This window comes from Myotis nattereri (assembly GCF_964212035.1).
Source record: "Myotis nattereri genome assembly, chromosome: 16".
NCBI classification, from domain to species: domain Eukaryota; kingdom Metazoa; phylum Chordata; class Mammalia; order Chiroptera; family Vespertilionidae; genus Myotis; species Myotis nattereri.
Genome location: NC_138091.1, coordinates 24,562,041 through 24,577,022, shown reverse-complemented (window position 1 = coordinate 24,577,022; position 14,982 = coordinate 24,562,041). Strand labels below are relative to the sequence as shown.

The window sequence follows — 14,982 nt, the reverse complement described above, 5'->3', positions numbered from 1 at the left end:
GCAGCCGAAGACTGGGCCGAGTTTCCTCTGGCCCAACGCCAGCCCTGCCTCCCCTCCCAGCCGGGCTCCCAAGAGCCGGTTGCCAGGCTTCGGCTGCCTGGCACCTGGAGGCTGCAGTCCCGGGCTCCTGGGCGACACGTGGCCCCCGGGACTGAGCTGTACCCTCGGGAGAAGCAAACCTTTGTGGCGCGGCCCAGCCCGTACCCCGGGTCCCTCCGCCCCATCCAGCGTCAGGGGCCCCCCCTCCCCCATCCTCAGCGCCCCAGCTCTGGGGAAGCGGAGCCACAATCTCTCTTCTCCAGCGGAAAGAGGAGCCCCTGTTTCGGGGAGGGGGCAAGGCTGGCCAAGTGCCGACCTCAGAGCCACGCGTTCCCGGGTGAGCGGAGCGCGGCCGGGACGGGCGCTAGGACCACGCGGGCGCGGCTCCGCCCCCTCTTCCGGCCGCGGGCAGGCGGGCTGGGCCCGGCTGCGGCCAACAGTCGGCGCCGCCCGGAGCCGGGAGCGCGGCCCGAGCGTGGCGCGGGCTGTGGGGCCGCCGCGTGCCCGGCCCCGCTCGCCCGTGCCCGCCCGCCATGCCCGGCTTCGACTACAAGTTCCTGGAGAAGCCCAAGCGGCGGCTGCTGTGCCCGCTGTGCGGGAAGCCCATGCGAGAGCCCGTGCAGGTTTCTACCTGCGGCCACCGCTTCTGCGACACCTGCCTGCAGGAGTTCCTCAGGTGCGGCCGGGGAGGGGCCGGGGCGGGGGGCACGCCGCATGCGGAGGGGCTCAGCTCGGAGGCGCGCCGGCCTTTGTCTGCGCCGTGGCCCGGTGACCTCACGGGCGGCCACCGTGACATCACGGGGCGGCGATGATGTCAGGCCGGGAGGGAGAACCCCGCGCTCTGACCCGGAGGGTTACGGTGCCCTCGGCCCCCGCGCCCGGTCAGAAGGATTCGGTACCTCCCTGCGGGTGGCGGGGCCCAGGCGCCGTTCCTGACCCGGGGCCGGCCCTGCCCCCTCACCTGGGAGCCGCTGTGGCCTCATCCTTGAACTTTGAGTCCCGGGAGGAGGAGGACAGAGCCTCCCTCCCGCGCTGCACCTTAAACTTCCGGAGTTCCCACCCGTCCGGCGAACCCCTGGGTTTTCCGAACGTGGCAAGGACGGCAGCTGCTCTCCCATTTCACAGATGATGGAAGGAGAACCTCGGGGGAGGCTGCGACCTGCCCATGGTCACAGTTTCTTAAGGCTCAGCTGGGATCTCGCCCTGGCTGTGCGGTCACACAATAGGGAGGGGGCCGTGGCGCTCAGATCTCTGCAGCGGGAACCTTGTGGGTGGCCCTGCTGCCGGGGGTCGGGAGGACGCGGACGGCCGGTGATCTCAGGGAGGGGGTCGCACCCTGGGTGTCACCAACGCCCCCTGTTCTCTGAGGACCCAGGTCACCTGGCTCTGGGCATCTGATGGGCTCTGGGCGCCCTGTGGTCTCGAATCTCCTGCCCACGCCGGGAACTGCTCAGGCCCGTGTGGGGAGGCCTGTCCAAGATCACAGGGAGGCCGGGTCCGGCACTGCCATGTGCCTGCGGGCTGTTTGCCGAGGGTGCGGGCAAGGAGAGCATCTCCAGGACTCCTGCCTCCGTGCACTGTCCCTCCCTCCCTCCGTCCCTCCGTCCGTCCGTCCGCTGTCCTCTGCAGCCCCCAGCCTGGCGGAAATCTCAGCAGGCTCTTTGTTTTCCGTTCCCCACAGCCTGGGCCGGCTCCTGCCCTCACATATGCTCCTGCACAAGCTGCTGTGGTGCCCCCTCCTCCTATTCCCCACCCCCTCCCTCCTCCCTCCTCCCTCCTCCCTCCTCCTATTCCCCACCCCCTCCCTCCTCCCTCCTCCCTCCTCCCTCCAGTGTACACACATTCTCCCCTAGACACACAGCCCCATTGTCTTCTCCAGTGCCCTTCCCCAGCCCTCTGGTTTCCAGATGAGGCCAGCTGAGCGCCCCCCGCCCCCACTCTGCTGACCCCCGCCCCCCCACTGCCTCAAGGAAGGATCCAGGAGGGGGCTGCAAGGCCCCTTTTCCTCCACCGCCCCTCCGCTGCTTCTGCCCCTCCTCCTCCCGGAAATCCCCTCTTCCTCTCCCACAGCCCCCTCCCCCCATCCTGTCTTCTCCCCTGGGCCTGGGCCTCCACTGCACAGCCTGGAGCAGTCTCTGCCCCTGCCTCCCCCTCTCCCCTGGTGCCTGAATCTTGCAGCTGAGGCCCCTGGAGGGAGGAGGGAAGAGGTGGTTGGACAGGCTCTGCCTCTCACCACCGCAGGATACCGTACAAGCTAGGGTGTCCATAGCACGGACGGAACCTTTGTCCTGGCTGGGCCCCAAGCTGCCCAGGCTAATCTTCTGCTCCAAGCCGGGGGACTTGCCTCAGTCCCCTCCCTGTCTCCAAAACCATTAAGTCAGCACATTCCTGAAGCAGCCAAGCAGACCCCCTCCCCCATAGCCCACCCCTCTTTTCCCATTCCTGCCAGGTTGGTCCAGGAAGGCTGCTTGCCCTGTGGGCATACGCATACCTCATCAGTGCCTGGGCATGTATTTGCTTGGTGGCATGGCCAGTGGTAGTAGTGGGGTCAGGGAGAGGAGGTGGGTGCTAGAAATCCTTTGGCCATTTGGGGCATGAACTTCCCAGGTCCTGCAAAGTACATTACGGACAGGGCTGCCATGTGGCCTCTGCTTCGCTCTGATTCCTGCCTGCCTCCCACATGACTTACATCTGCCAGAAATGCCATGCCCGAGGGCCTTCAGTCCTGCTGGGTGAGCCCTTGCTCTGTCTAGGCCATGCCAGGCGTAACTGGTCCTGGCTGGGGTCAGCAAGGTCTTACTGGCGGAAGGAGGCATGCTAACCGGCTCCTGAGTGCCAGCAGCCTGCTGGGGATGGGCGGAGAGGGCGGGCAGCGGGCAGGATCAACAGGCTTCAGATTGCGTGCAGTGCCATGAGCAGAGTCTTGGCGGTGCTTGCCTGGACAGTTTTTCTTGTCCTAGCCCCTCTTCTGTGTGCCGGTCCGTAAAACAGAACCTGTCAGAGCTGTGGACTCAAACAGAGCCAGGTGCTGCTTCAGCTGTAGCTTCTGTTCTTTCATCTGCAAATCGGGATATTCAGCCCCTTCTCAGAGACAAGTGGTGAAGAGTGGTTGGGAGTGTAAACACAGTGCCTTGGAGGGAGCCTTTCCTCCTCTTTGCTTTAGGAGACACACCCTCCTTAGAGGGAGGGAAGGGATGGGGTAAAGTGGCCCCAAGCTGACCTTTGCCCATGGTTCTTGACTGGGCACCCTCATATGGGTTGGGAAGCTTTGGCACTTAATCTCCGCCTATCCCTGTTCACCTTGCTCCCCCCCCCCCCCCCCAGTCAGCTTTCAGCCCAGCCAGTGAAAACTAACCTGGGGGGAGGGGATGGCTGGGCAGCCTGTTCTTTCCCAGTCCAGCTGCCATCCTGGGGGAGGGGTGCCAGCTGCCACCTGTTGGCCAAATGCTGTCTGAGGCAGCTGTCTCCGCCTCCACTGGGCCAGAACTCTCCTTCCCAGGACAAGAGCTGGGATTTTCTGGGGTCCTGGGGAAGCCGGTACCCTCAGGACTCTGCTTCCCCTCAGGTGGGGCTGCCCCAGAACCGGTCTGGTGAGGGCAAGAGGCTGCCCTGGTTAAGGGGGTGAGGCCTGGGGTTCTCCCTTCCCATAGCGTGGTCTTTTTTTTAAACACACAATTCTTTTTTTTCCTTTTTTTAAAATATGTTTTATTGATTTTAGAGAGAGGAAGGGAGAAGAATAGAGAGGTAGAAACATCCATGAGAGAGAATCATTGATTGGCTGCCTACTGCATGCCCCGTACTGGGGATCCAGCCTGCAACCCTGGCATGTACCCTGGGGGAATCGAACCGGTTCATGGTCAACGCTCAACTACGGAGCCACACGGGGCTATAGTGTGGAGTCTTGACCCTGTCTCCTCTCCTTTCAGTGAAGGAGTCTTCAAATGCCCTGAGGACCAGCTTCCTCTGGACTATGCCAAGGTGGGTCGACAGAGCCAGGCAGAGGCTCTTGCCCTTGGTGGAGGTTGGCAGCCAGTAGGCTCAGGGCCAGTGTCAACCTAGTACTTCCGAATCATGTGCCCCCACAAAGGTGGCCTGTTCCCTCCCACCAGGCCAGTTTGCAAATGAGGCCTGTATTTGCCCCGGAGGGCAGGCACAATGCCCAGCTTGTGGGGGTACACAGAGCTGCTCTGTGCCACAAGAAGTGCTCCCCTCCCCTCTGGATGGCTGGCCAGACCTGTGGCTGAGGGCCAGGACCCCTCCATCAGAGGGAAGGAGGCAGGGGGTTTGAGGGCTGCTTGCAACTAAGCAGGCTGATGGTCATGTGCAGGCATATTGGGGACCCTGGGATCCAGCAATAGAGCAGATACTCTAGTACCCTTATCGCTGGGCACAGAGGGGAATAAAGCCCAGGAGAGACTGGCTGGTTCTAAGGTAGAGCTAGCCTATCTGGGGGTGGAGGAGGCAGGAAGTGGGGACTGTAGCAGGCTCTGACCCTGACCTGTTTCCCCCATTCCCGCCCCCAGATCTACCCGGACCCAGAGCTGGAGGTACAGGTATTGGGCCTGCCTATCCGCTGCATCCACAGTGAGGAGGGCTGCCGCTGGAGTGGGCCACTTCGTCACCTACAGGTGAGGCTCTGATGGGGTGGGGACTGCTCCTCTCTTGGCAGGCACTAACCACAGCTCTTCCTGCCAGGGTCACCTGAATACCTGCAGCTTCAATGTAGTCCCCTGCCCCAATCGCTGCCCCACCAAGCTGAGCCGCCGAGATCTGCCTGCACACTTGCAACACGACTGCCCTAAGCGGCGCCTCAAGTGCGAGTTTTGTGGCTGTGACTTCAGTGGAGAGGCCTTTGAGGTGGGTGGGGCCTGGCTGAGGGTAGAGAGGGAGTGGGGCACCTGGTAGCCCGGGGATCCCTTAACTCAGCCCCTCTGACATTTCCACAGAGCCACGAGGGCGTGTGTCCCCAAGAGAGTGTGTACTGTGAGAACAAGTGTGGTGCCCGCATGATGCGGCGGCTGCTGGCCCAGCATGCCACCTCTGAGTGCCCCAAGCGCACCCAGCCTTGCACCTACTGCACCAAGGAGTTCGTCTTTGACACCATCCAGGTGAGGCCCTTCCTGAACTGGGCTGTGGGGCAGGTAGCAGGGAGTCAGGCTACTGACCACTCTCTCTGCCACCCTAGAGCCACCAGTACCAGTGCCCGAGGTTGCCTGTGCCCTGCCCCAACCAGTGTGGCGTGGGCACCGTGGCTCGGGAGGACCTGCCAGGCCACCTGAAGGACAGCTGTAGCACTGCCCTGGTGCTGTGTCCATTCAAAGACTCCGGCTGCAAGCACAGGGTGAGACGCCCCTCCTTCCTGTCAGTCCCCTTCTTGATCCTTGAAGCCTGGCATAGACTAGGGCCTGAGCCCCTTGGTGGTCCCTGCTCTGCTGCTCTGAAGCTTTCAGTCCTCCCCCTGCTGGCCAGCTTCCTCCTCCTAGTGCCCTCAACCTTAATCAGAACGGAGTGCCTGCCACCCTGTACCCATTCCTCCCCTCTACCCTGGGCCTGCCCGTACTGATAACTCTCCTTCCTTCCCCCATGGCCTGGGGCTTTGCCAACAGTGCCCTAAGCTGGCAATGGCGCGGCACGTGGAGGAGAGTGTGAAGCCCCATCTGGCCATGATGTGTGCCCTGGTGAGCCGTCAGCGGCAGGAGCTTCAGGAGCTGCGGCGAGAGCTGGAGGAGCTGTCGGTGGGCAGTGATGGTGTGCTCATCTGGAAGATTGGCAGCTATGGGCGCCGGCTACAGGAGGCCAAAGCCAAGCCCAACCTTGAGTGCTTCAGCCCAGCCTTCTACACACATAAGTATGGCTACAAGCTGCAGGTGTCTGCATTCCTCAATGGCAATGGCAGTGGTGAAGGCACACATCTCTCGCTGTACATTCGCGTGCTGCCAGGTGCCTTTGACAATCTCCTTGAGTGGCCCTTTGCCCGCCGCGTCACCTTCTCCCTGCTGGATCAGAGCGACCCTGGGCTGGCTAAGCCGCAGCATGTCACTGAGACCTTTCACCCTGACCCAAACTGGAAGAATTTCCAAAAACCAGGCACTTGGCGCGGCTCCCTGGATGAGAGTTCTTTGGGTTTTGGTTACCCCAAATTCATCTCCCACCAGGATATCCGCAAGCGAAACTATGTGCGGGATGATGCAGTCTTCATCCGTGCCTCAGTTGAATTGCCACGAAAGATCCTCAGCTGAGCACAGGCAGGGCTCCAGGACAAAGGGGGGGTGGAACATGGCCTCTGTCAGGCACTGGCTGAACCTGGAGAGGGGGCAGGACCCCCTTTCAGCTGCTCTGCAGCCTCGGTTCTGTTACCCTACTTCCCCTCCCCCCTTCCTTACCACCCTCAGGTGCCTCCTATTGGTGCTTCAGCCCTGGCCGAGCAGGTCTTGGGGTCATCAAGGGCTTGGAAACAAGTGATCCTAGGGCTTGTCTCCTCTCCTGGGCAGGGCAGACGTGCCTTGGTGCCGGCCACATTCTACCTGGACTGAGGTGCCTGCTGGTGCTATGTCCCAAGAGCCATAGGGGGGAGGGAGAGTTGGGTAGTTAAAGAATCTGTCTTGGGATCTGATTTCTCTTCCCTCTGTGTCTTCTGGTTATTTATTTACTTAGTGCCAGGAGAGCACAGCAGGGAGCCCTGATTTTTAATAAATCTTGAATTGTATTTATTAATTTGGTTCCAGTCTGACTCATCTGGGTTGATTAGGGCCCTGGAAGGCTGGGCCCAACTGTGAAAGCAAAGACCAGTCAGACTGGCTGCTCCTTTGCCCCCAGGATCAGCTGCCCTGACGGGTCTCCCTCTGGTGGACGACAGGGGGAGTGCACCAGGCTTTGTGTGGAAGAGATGCCTGCTGCTGCCCTCTGGTGGTGATTGCTCTCATGTGGCAGACACTACATGCATTATTTAATACAACCATCAAGTGAAATATAGTTTTTATCAACATAATCTAACCTATTTTAGTAGGCTGTATTGAAGATTTAATGAGAGAGATAAAGCATGTTCCTAGCACAAAATAAGTGCTTGATGAATGTTAACTCCAAAGCCCAGCCCACATCCAGAGACTAAGCTGAGCAAAGGGGCCTTTGAGGTGCACAGTGCTTGGATTTTCTCATCCATATGCATTTGCTTTTCATATACACCTCGGTGGGTGCCTATGATTATCCACATTAACAGATGAAATAGGAACAGAAAAGTGTATTGACTTGAGCCGGTTTGGGGCAGGGCCTGGATTCTGTTTCAAGCTCCAGCAATTCCTAGATGTATAGATTCCTTATAATTTTGCCAATAGTTAGATTTGGATCCTCGCCTTCCTTTTTGGCAAATCACTTAGCTATATGGAGAGGCATTTTGCTCTCCTGGTAAAATGAGAGTAATCCTGCTCACCTAGATTTACTGTAAAGATGATCCAATCAGCATTAAGTGCCTTACTCTTGGCTGGCCCTGAGAAGAGGCCCAATGATGGAAACTTATCTAGTAGAGGGAAGGTTCAAGGGCTGTAGTTCAGCCTGAGAAACTAACCACCAGCTTAGCCTTCAAAAGGTCAAATTTACTGATCTAGGGAGAGATGGGCCCTGGCTGCCTTTCTAATAAAGGTGGCCTCTTCATCAGATAAAAACCACCCTGATACAATGACTCCTGGAAGCTAGTAGGGACAACATGTGCTCTAGCTCGTTTCCTTAAACCAGCGGTCACCAACCTTTCGGACCTCACAGACCACCGGATGGCAACCGCTGCTCTAGCAGAAGAAATGTCTTAAGCATTTGCTTCAGGCAACAGATGGAACCATCTTTCCAAGAGCAATCAGATACAATGGATCAAGCTTGGGCAGTCTTCAGGGAAGACGGCCACTGTACCATTCCAAGGAACCTGCTCTCTAGAGTTGTGTGCAACAACAGTGTATTGCAGTCAACTCCATACTCAGGCCTAGCCCTCATTCCAGTGGTGTCACAGGCCCTCACAGTTGCCTTGTGGAACTCAGGTCAGGTTTTTGTTTTGTTTTTTAATCCTCACCCAAGGACATACTTAGGGAAAGAAACATCAATGTGAGAGAGGGAAATCGATTTGTTGCCTTCTGTATGTGTCCCAACTGGGGATTGAACCCACAACTCAGGTATGCCCTGGTAACTCTTCTTCATTGCACAGGATGATGTTCAACCAACTGGAAGGGGGACCAGGGAATCTAGTTGACCTTTGAACAACACAAGTTTGAACTGCACGAGTCCACTTATACATGGATTTTTTTTCCAATAAACACTGTAAATATATTGCTTTGTTTTTAAACATTTTCCCTCTTGCTTACTTTAATAGAGCATATACTACATGTAACGTACAAAATATGCATAATCGACTGTTATTGGTAAGGCTTCCTGTCAACAGGTTATTAGTAAAGCTTTTGGAGTCATTTTATTTTATTTTTATTTAACACTAGAGGCCCAGGGCACAAATTTGTGCATGGGTGGGGTCCCTCTGCCTGGCTGGTGACCAGGGCCAATTGGGGCCAGCCAGCTGGGGGAGGGACCATGAGAGGTTGGCTATAGGAGTGCACTGACCACCAGGGGGCAGCTCCTGCATTAAGCCTTTGCCCCCTGGTGGTCAATGCACATCATAGCTACCGGTAGGTTGTCCAGTCACTTAGGCACATACATATATTGACTTCAGAGAGGGAGAGACAAAAGCATCAATGAGAATCACTGATAGGCTGCCTCCTACACTCTCTCTACTGGTGATCAAGTCTGCAACCCAGGCATGTGCCCTTGACTGGAATTGAACCTGGGACCCTTTAGTCTGCAGGCTGACGCTCTATCCACTGAACCAAACTGGCTAGGGCTAGTCATTTTAGACTATGCAGGAATGGGGGTAGTTAGAGGCACCTCTAACTTCTCTACCCCCATTGTCCAACTGTGAGTAGCTCTTTAGTTTTCATATATCTATATCTATCTATATATTATTGATTTCAGAGAGGGAGAGGGAGATAGAAACATCAATGATGAGAGAGAATCATTGATCAGCTGCCCCTGCACGCTCCCTACTGGGGATCAAGCCCACAACCCAGGCATGTACCCTTGACCGGAACTGAACCCGGAACCCTTCAGTCCACAGGCTGACCCTCTATCCATTGAGCCAAACCAACTAGGGCTGTAAGCAGCTCTCTTAGATATTTTTCCCCTCTGCAGACAAAAAAGGGGAAAGTTCTTCAATACTAGACCCCTAAGATTCACCAAGAGTTACTTTTCATTTTACAGATTATAGCACTTACTACCTCCACGTCTGTCAGACGCCCTCAGAATGCCTGTTGGAGGTGGGAGAAGTGGAGGCAGGGACGTTTAAATAGCTTATTAGCAAATTACCCATTTTTCAGTGACTTAGGATCCTTGGAGTCAAAGTGGTAGTACACTTCAGACCTCCATGGAAGACATACTAACCCACCAAGGCCCTAGCAGTCCTGCCTAGGGAGAGGTCCTGGGTACCTCCTGGGGATTGACCAAATTTCATTCCTTAGAATCCCAATACCTGGTCTGCAATAATGGGTTGGGGGGGGGGGCCTTCTGAATGGGATGAACAGGGGTTCCCCTCTTAAAAATGAGAAATTACTTCCCTTCTAGTAAATGAGACGTTAGAAACCACTATAAACAAATAGGACAAGATTGAAAGGTGACTTTTTTCTTTTTACTGGTTTATAATAATCTTAAAAACCCCATCACACCCATAAACCACCACAGGTGAGAAGATGAGAGATGGAGAGTGAATGCTACAGTATGTGGACAGCTCAGGGAAACCGAGTGTTCCCTAGGGGCAGTGTGGGATGGAGGCAGGGATTATAGATAGGAGGCCCTGGTTTGGCCTCTTATTGCTGGCTGGGGGTTGGCTGGCAGAGGGGTGAGGAGCTCAGGGTGAACTAGGAAACATCTCACACCAAAGGCAAGGGCAGTTGGGGGCGAAGGTGGGGTCACAGTACATTTTCCATGCAGATTAGGGGTGGGAGTGAGAGCTTCAGAGATTTGCACCCCCACACAGGAAGAGATGGGTTTGAGGTTTGATATAAAGCCCCCAAGTTGGTGTCTGGTCCAATTTCCTAAAATGGCAGCTCACCTTTTGGGGAGAGGCATTAGAAAAAAAATCACAGCAAAAATATCTGGTTTGGAGCTCAAGCAAGGGTTAAGGAGAGACAGTAGTGCTCTTTCAATTTAACTCAGAGAAGGAAGAACTGGAAGGGGGCCTTGGGTGAGATGGTGGCCAACACCTTGGGAGAAGGCATTGTACCAGAAGCAACAGGTGCTCCTGGGGGCTCAGGGACAGGGAGGTACCAGTGTTCACAGACGTCAGGAAAACAATCAGGAACAATAAATTAGGACTTCATGTTGCTATCATTTGGCATAACACAATCAGGCTTTTTTTTTTTTTCCTATTTTTAAATATAAGGCAACTTGCCAACACATAATTTAAAAACTGGTCTTCAGTCACATTGATTCAGATCACTAGAGAATTCTGGCTAAAGAACAGTGGATAGTAAACAAAACCCCAAATTTTAAATAAGACCATCAGCTCACATTCCCCAGAGGAAAAAGGGCTTATTTGGTTAAGAAAAAAAAAAGGCAGAGCCCAACTATGCATCGTTAACAGGAGGGTGCAAAAAAATTCACAACAAAACATAATCTAAATGTCAAGTTACAGAAAAGTTTAAATTTCTAGCCAACTAATTATCTCTTGGGAATTAGATGTGTTGAGCATGGAGTGGGTATGAGTGAAGAATGGGCAAGGGGCGAGAGGGGCTGTTACCGATGTTTGCCCATCTTCAGCTGTTAGAACCATGCTCATTTGGTAAAGGAAGAATTCAAAGAGCTTAAGGCTTTGTGTTTTTCTTACTTTCTTCATCAAACTGAGGGGCTGCGAAAGGAGGTGTCTAGAAGGTCAATGTACCTGTGGGGCCACTCGCACACAATGCTACTCAAATCCACACTACATTCATACAGAAACATGACATTTAAAACTTACAGTGTAGAGCAATATTCTTAGCCAGTGTAGAGAACCAAAAAGCCTTTTTTTTTTTTTTTTGGTGTTTTTAATTCCAAACTCCAATGTGATCATCCCTTACCTACCTAATTCCTCAAGTAAGATCAGTTTTTTTGTTTTACTTGTTTTTTGGATGGGGGTGGGGAATGAGGGCAGCAGATGAGTGAGGAGAGGCAACAGTGAGAAAAGGATCTTAGATATGCTGGATGGTCACTGCATTTCTCTAGGGCTGGAAAGGGGAATCAGGAACCAAGATACCAACACAAAGACACATTTTTTCCCCATGTCTCAAGGCTATGGCCAAGTGCCTGCAGGATGCCCTTGAGAAGTATGGCAAGGGTAAATTCAGTGGCTCTGGGATCAATGTAGATATAAAAGCCTTGAGGAATGAAGAAAGGCTGAGAAGAGATGAAGATTGGTCAGTTTTGACTTGAGGTCTTTGGGGTGAATAAGGAATTAGCTTCCAGAGCACTTGGGAAGCCTGGCTTTTTAGTCCTAGAGAAAGAGAGACAGACAAACAGGGAGAGGTCTCGCTTAGGGGGCTGGGCACCTAGAGCTACCTCACCTCGGGCTCTCAGCTCACTTAGTCCTAAGGTAAACAGGCAGAGCAGGAAAAGACAGGAGGTGGCCGGTGGGAAATGCAAGGGGAAAGGGAGATGGACATGGCATAGGACTGACTGATAGGCAGGCAGTGAAGAAAAAAGCCTGGGATTGGGATTAGGTCCTAACATAAATCCAAAAACTGCTAGGGCTGGTGGACAGGAGAGAATGAGGGCACAGAGAATCCCCCTCTGTCCTCGATTAGATCTCACTAAATTCCCTTCTTAGAAACCTAAGAATGATCACATTGGAGCAGTAAAAATTTGAAACTATCCAATTACTCAAAAGTAAGACTAAACCTAGGAGGGGGTGTATGATGTGTAGCTTGTGGAGGGCACCGGGACTACCTATCTATATCCAGGGTGCTGAATATGAAGACTTCGACTATCTGTGGGATCAGGGGCTCGGCTGCCAGGGGCTCGATGAGCCTTGCTGAGCATGGCCAGACTCTGTTCTCGGAAGCAGGCCTGCTGGAAATCCCCACTTAGGTAATCCACTGTTTGCATCAAGCTGTTCTGGCTGGCCACTGGACCGGCCCCGGTCCCTGCTCGGTAGTGGGCCCCAGCAGCCGCCGCACAGTCGAGGGGTGCACCCGTGGGCTGCCCACCATGGAACGGCATGGTGAGGTCCTGAGACCCCGAGCTGTCGCTATTGGGAGTGGGCAGAATGTTGTTCCACAGGGGTTGGAAGTAGTGACCATTGGGGTAGGCCAGTGGGGCTGCTAGGCCGTTGACTGGTGGGGATGGGGTTGGCTTCTCCATGGGTGGCTTCAAATGGAAGGACTGTGCCAGGCAGAGTTCCTGTGGGTAGGCAGGGGCCTTGCCCACAAAGCCAGGCCCTGCCAACTCACGTCCTGTCGCATGCTTGCCTGTCAGACCAGGGACTGGCGTCCCACCAGCCTCACTGCACATCTGTTGTAGGTGGGCCAGCTGATGCTGGTTCCAGGCAACTGGCTTGAGGTCATTAGGATAGCCAGTGGGGGCTCGTGAGATGCCCGTGGGCAGGTTGACAGGGCCTGCCGCAGGCAATGCGGCTGTGGCCGCGTGGGTGTGCTCCATGGGATTGACCACACATGAAGGCATTGGTGTGGGGATGCTGTGGGTCGACACCCGGGTGCTTGCATTGATGAGCAGACTGCGACTAATGGGGCTGGGGTTGGCGATCTGGCCCTCACACACTGAGGTAGTGCTGATGCCTGCCCTCGTCTGGCAAAACTGGTTGATCTGGTGCACAATGCTGCTCAGGTCCGGGGGCTGGCTGTGCTGCAGGGTGGCCGCCATTGAGAGGGGGATAGTTGAGGTAGACACGGTCACATTCGGGGGGGCATCTGAGTCTGGCATCTTCCGGCCTCCATGCAACAAGGAACTGGGGGGATGCTGGAGACCTTGGTGAGACAGACCCTGAGGGTGGACCAAGCCCTGGGTTTGGGCCATGGGCTGAGGGTGGCCCAGGCCCTGAGGCTGCTGGAGGCTCTGAGGATGGGGCAGCGCCTGGGGTGGCGGGATACCCTGAGGGTGCTGCAGCGTCTGGGGAGGGGCGTGGGCCAGGGTCTGTGCATGCTGCAGGGCCTGCTGGCGGGCCAGAGCCTGGGCCTGGGGGTGGGCTAAAGTGCTGGGTGCCACAGTAGCATAGGGCACCACTGGGGGGTTCATGATGGCCTCAGGGAGCAACCGGGCACGGGTGCCGTCAAAGTCCTTGAGTATGCTTTTGGCTGGCACTTTGACAATGGCAAGCAGGCCTGCCTTGGTGGCAGCCTGAGTCGGGTAGGGGCTGTAGCGCTGGGCTGATGTGTCGAGGCCGTTCACAGTACGACGAACGTGTTTCCGCTGGGGAACCTTCACACTGTTGGGGAAGATTTTTATAGTCAGTGGGTTGTTTGCGACCTTCTTAGCATACGCGTCCAATTCGGCTGGGGTAGGATAGTGAGCAGTTCTCATTTTCTGTGTAGTGTCCCCTAGAGAGAGAGAAGGGGAAGGAGAGCAAAGAAGGAGAGGGAGCTCATCAGTGCCAAGCCAACCAGCCTTCTAGGTTCCCCTTTTGAGGGTGTAAAAGGTGGGGGAGGTGAGGGACTAACTAAGTTGTCTCCCTAGCCTTCAGAGTCAGACCCAGCCTCAGGCCCCATCAGTACTTTAATGGGCCAGGCCTTGTGCTATGTGACAGGCTATCTCAACGAATACTTGCTACTGCTTTAAGAAGCAGGTAGTATTATGATGCTTGTTTTACAAATGACATCACTAAAGACAGAAATAGCAGAGCAACTTTCCAAAGTCCAGAATCTGGCAGAGACAGAAGCTGGCCAGTTCTCACAGAGTTGTTCTTCTACATGGAACTCTCTCCAAGTTCCTTCCAGCCCATGCTGGCCTGGGTATTGCTGATTCTAAGCAGAGCTGCTTGTGAGAGCCCTCAGTCCCTTTCCCTGGGACATCCTGGTAAAGAGGGCAGCCAGAGTGACTACTCTTCCATCTGCAGTGGCCAGTGAGGCATCAGCTTTCTCCTTAGCATTGGCAGCTGGGGCATCATGCCCATTGGGTGGGCATCCTGGCACAGTAGACAGGATGCTTCTTTTTTAGGAACAGAGGAATAAGCTGCCAACATCCCTCCCCATCCCATGTCATAAGTTCACTTTTGTTTACAGCTCACTCTCAGCCTGACTGGGTAAAGATCAAAAGGCTTTATTTCCTTGAGGGGGGTGACAATAATGACAGGGCAGCGGAGAGGGAATTTGAGAAGAAAGGATTCAGAGAATCTTTAAGTCCTGAGAGCCAAAAATAGTCTGTATTTGGCCCTTGTCAGCTGTCACTTTCCAAAATGAAAGAGGAAAAATCTGACTTCCTTTGGAGACTGCGGAAATACCCACTCAATGTGCCTCATTAATGTTAACAGTCTCTTTGTTCCCATCTCCAGTTGCCTCCCATCAGGGGGCTCCAGCGGATGTTGTGTTTCCAGTCAAAAAGGAAAAGGTTCTGAGAACAAGAGCTCTTTCAGGATGCCAGGCTCCTGCACGGGGTCTCTGCTCTGTTATCCCTCTCTCTGAGGGAGGGTCTCCCCTGAGTTTACACAGAAGGTGCTTAATAAAGGCTTGCTGAGTGACTAAGTACACAAACTGCCCAAAGCAGAAGGAAGGGGGCTTGGCTGGGAACCTAGGCTCAGCTAGCAGGTTCCCTCCCTACTTCCTCCCCTTGCAGAAGGCAGCCATACAGAGCAGGGACTAAGCTGACTGAATGCTGGGCTTGTGACTTCAGCTGGCCTGGCTCAAGGAGACCTTATTTGAAAATCATGTCACTGGGCAT

General features: G+C 54.8%; 2 protein-coding genes across 2 annotated transcripts in view; one reads left to right on the top strand and one right to left on the bottom strand.

Annotated features, from left to right (window-relative positions):
• Window positions 1-449: 449 nt before the first annotated feature.
• On the top strand, window positions 450-8,333 carry TRAF4 (TNF receptor associated factor 4). The gene is made up of 7 exons (XM_081110183.1): window positions 450-715; window positions 3,966-4,017; window positions 4,563-4,667; window positions 4,735-4,896; window positions 4,986-5,147; window positions 5,225-5,380; window positions 5,646-8,333. The coding sequence occupies exons 1-7, from the start codon at window positions 573-575 to the stop codon at window positions 6,276-6,278; spliced, it is 1,413 nt and encodes a 470-aa protein (XP_080966309.1). The 5' UTR covers window positions 450-572; the 3' UTR covers window positions 6,279-8,333.
• Window positions 8,334-10,498: 2,165 nt separating this feature from the next.
• The window catches only part of FAM222B (family with sequence similarity 222 member B), a 53,101-nt gene continuing 48,617 nt past the window's right edge, over window positions 10,499-14,982 (bottom strand). Inside the window, exon 3 of the mRNA XM_081109567.1 lies at window positions 10,499-13,646. Coding sequence (XP_080965693.1) covers window positions 12,040-13,646 — 1,607 coding nt within the window. The 3' untranslated portion in view covers window positions 10,499-12,039. The remainder of the gene's footprint in view (window positions 13,647-14,982) is intronic.

Excerpts from the sequence above, each read along its gene's own strand:
- TRAF4 (XM_081110183.1), top strand. The coding sequence starts at position 573 with ATGCCCGGCTTCGACTACAAGTTCCTGGAGAAGCCCAAGCGGCGGCTG. Across the intron at positions 716-3,965 it reads TGCCTGCAGGAGTTCCTCAG|TGAAGGAGTCTTCAAATGCC; the intron begins GTGCGGCCGGGG and ends CTCTCCTTTCAG. Across the intron at positions 4,018-4,562 it reads TTCCTCTGGACTATGCCAAG|ATCTACCCGGACCCAGAGCT; the intron begins GTGGGTCGACAG and ends TCCCGCCCCCAG.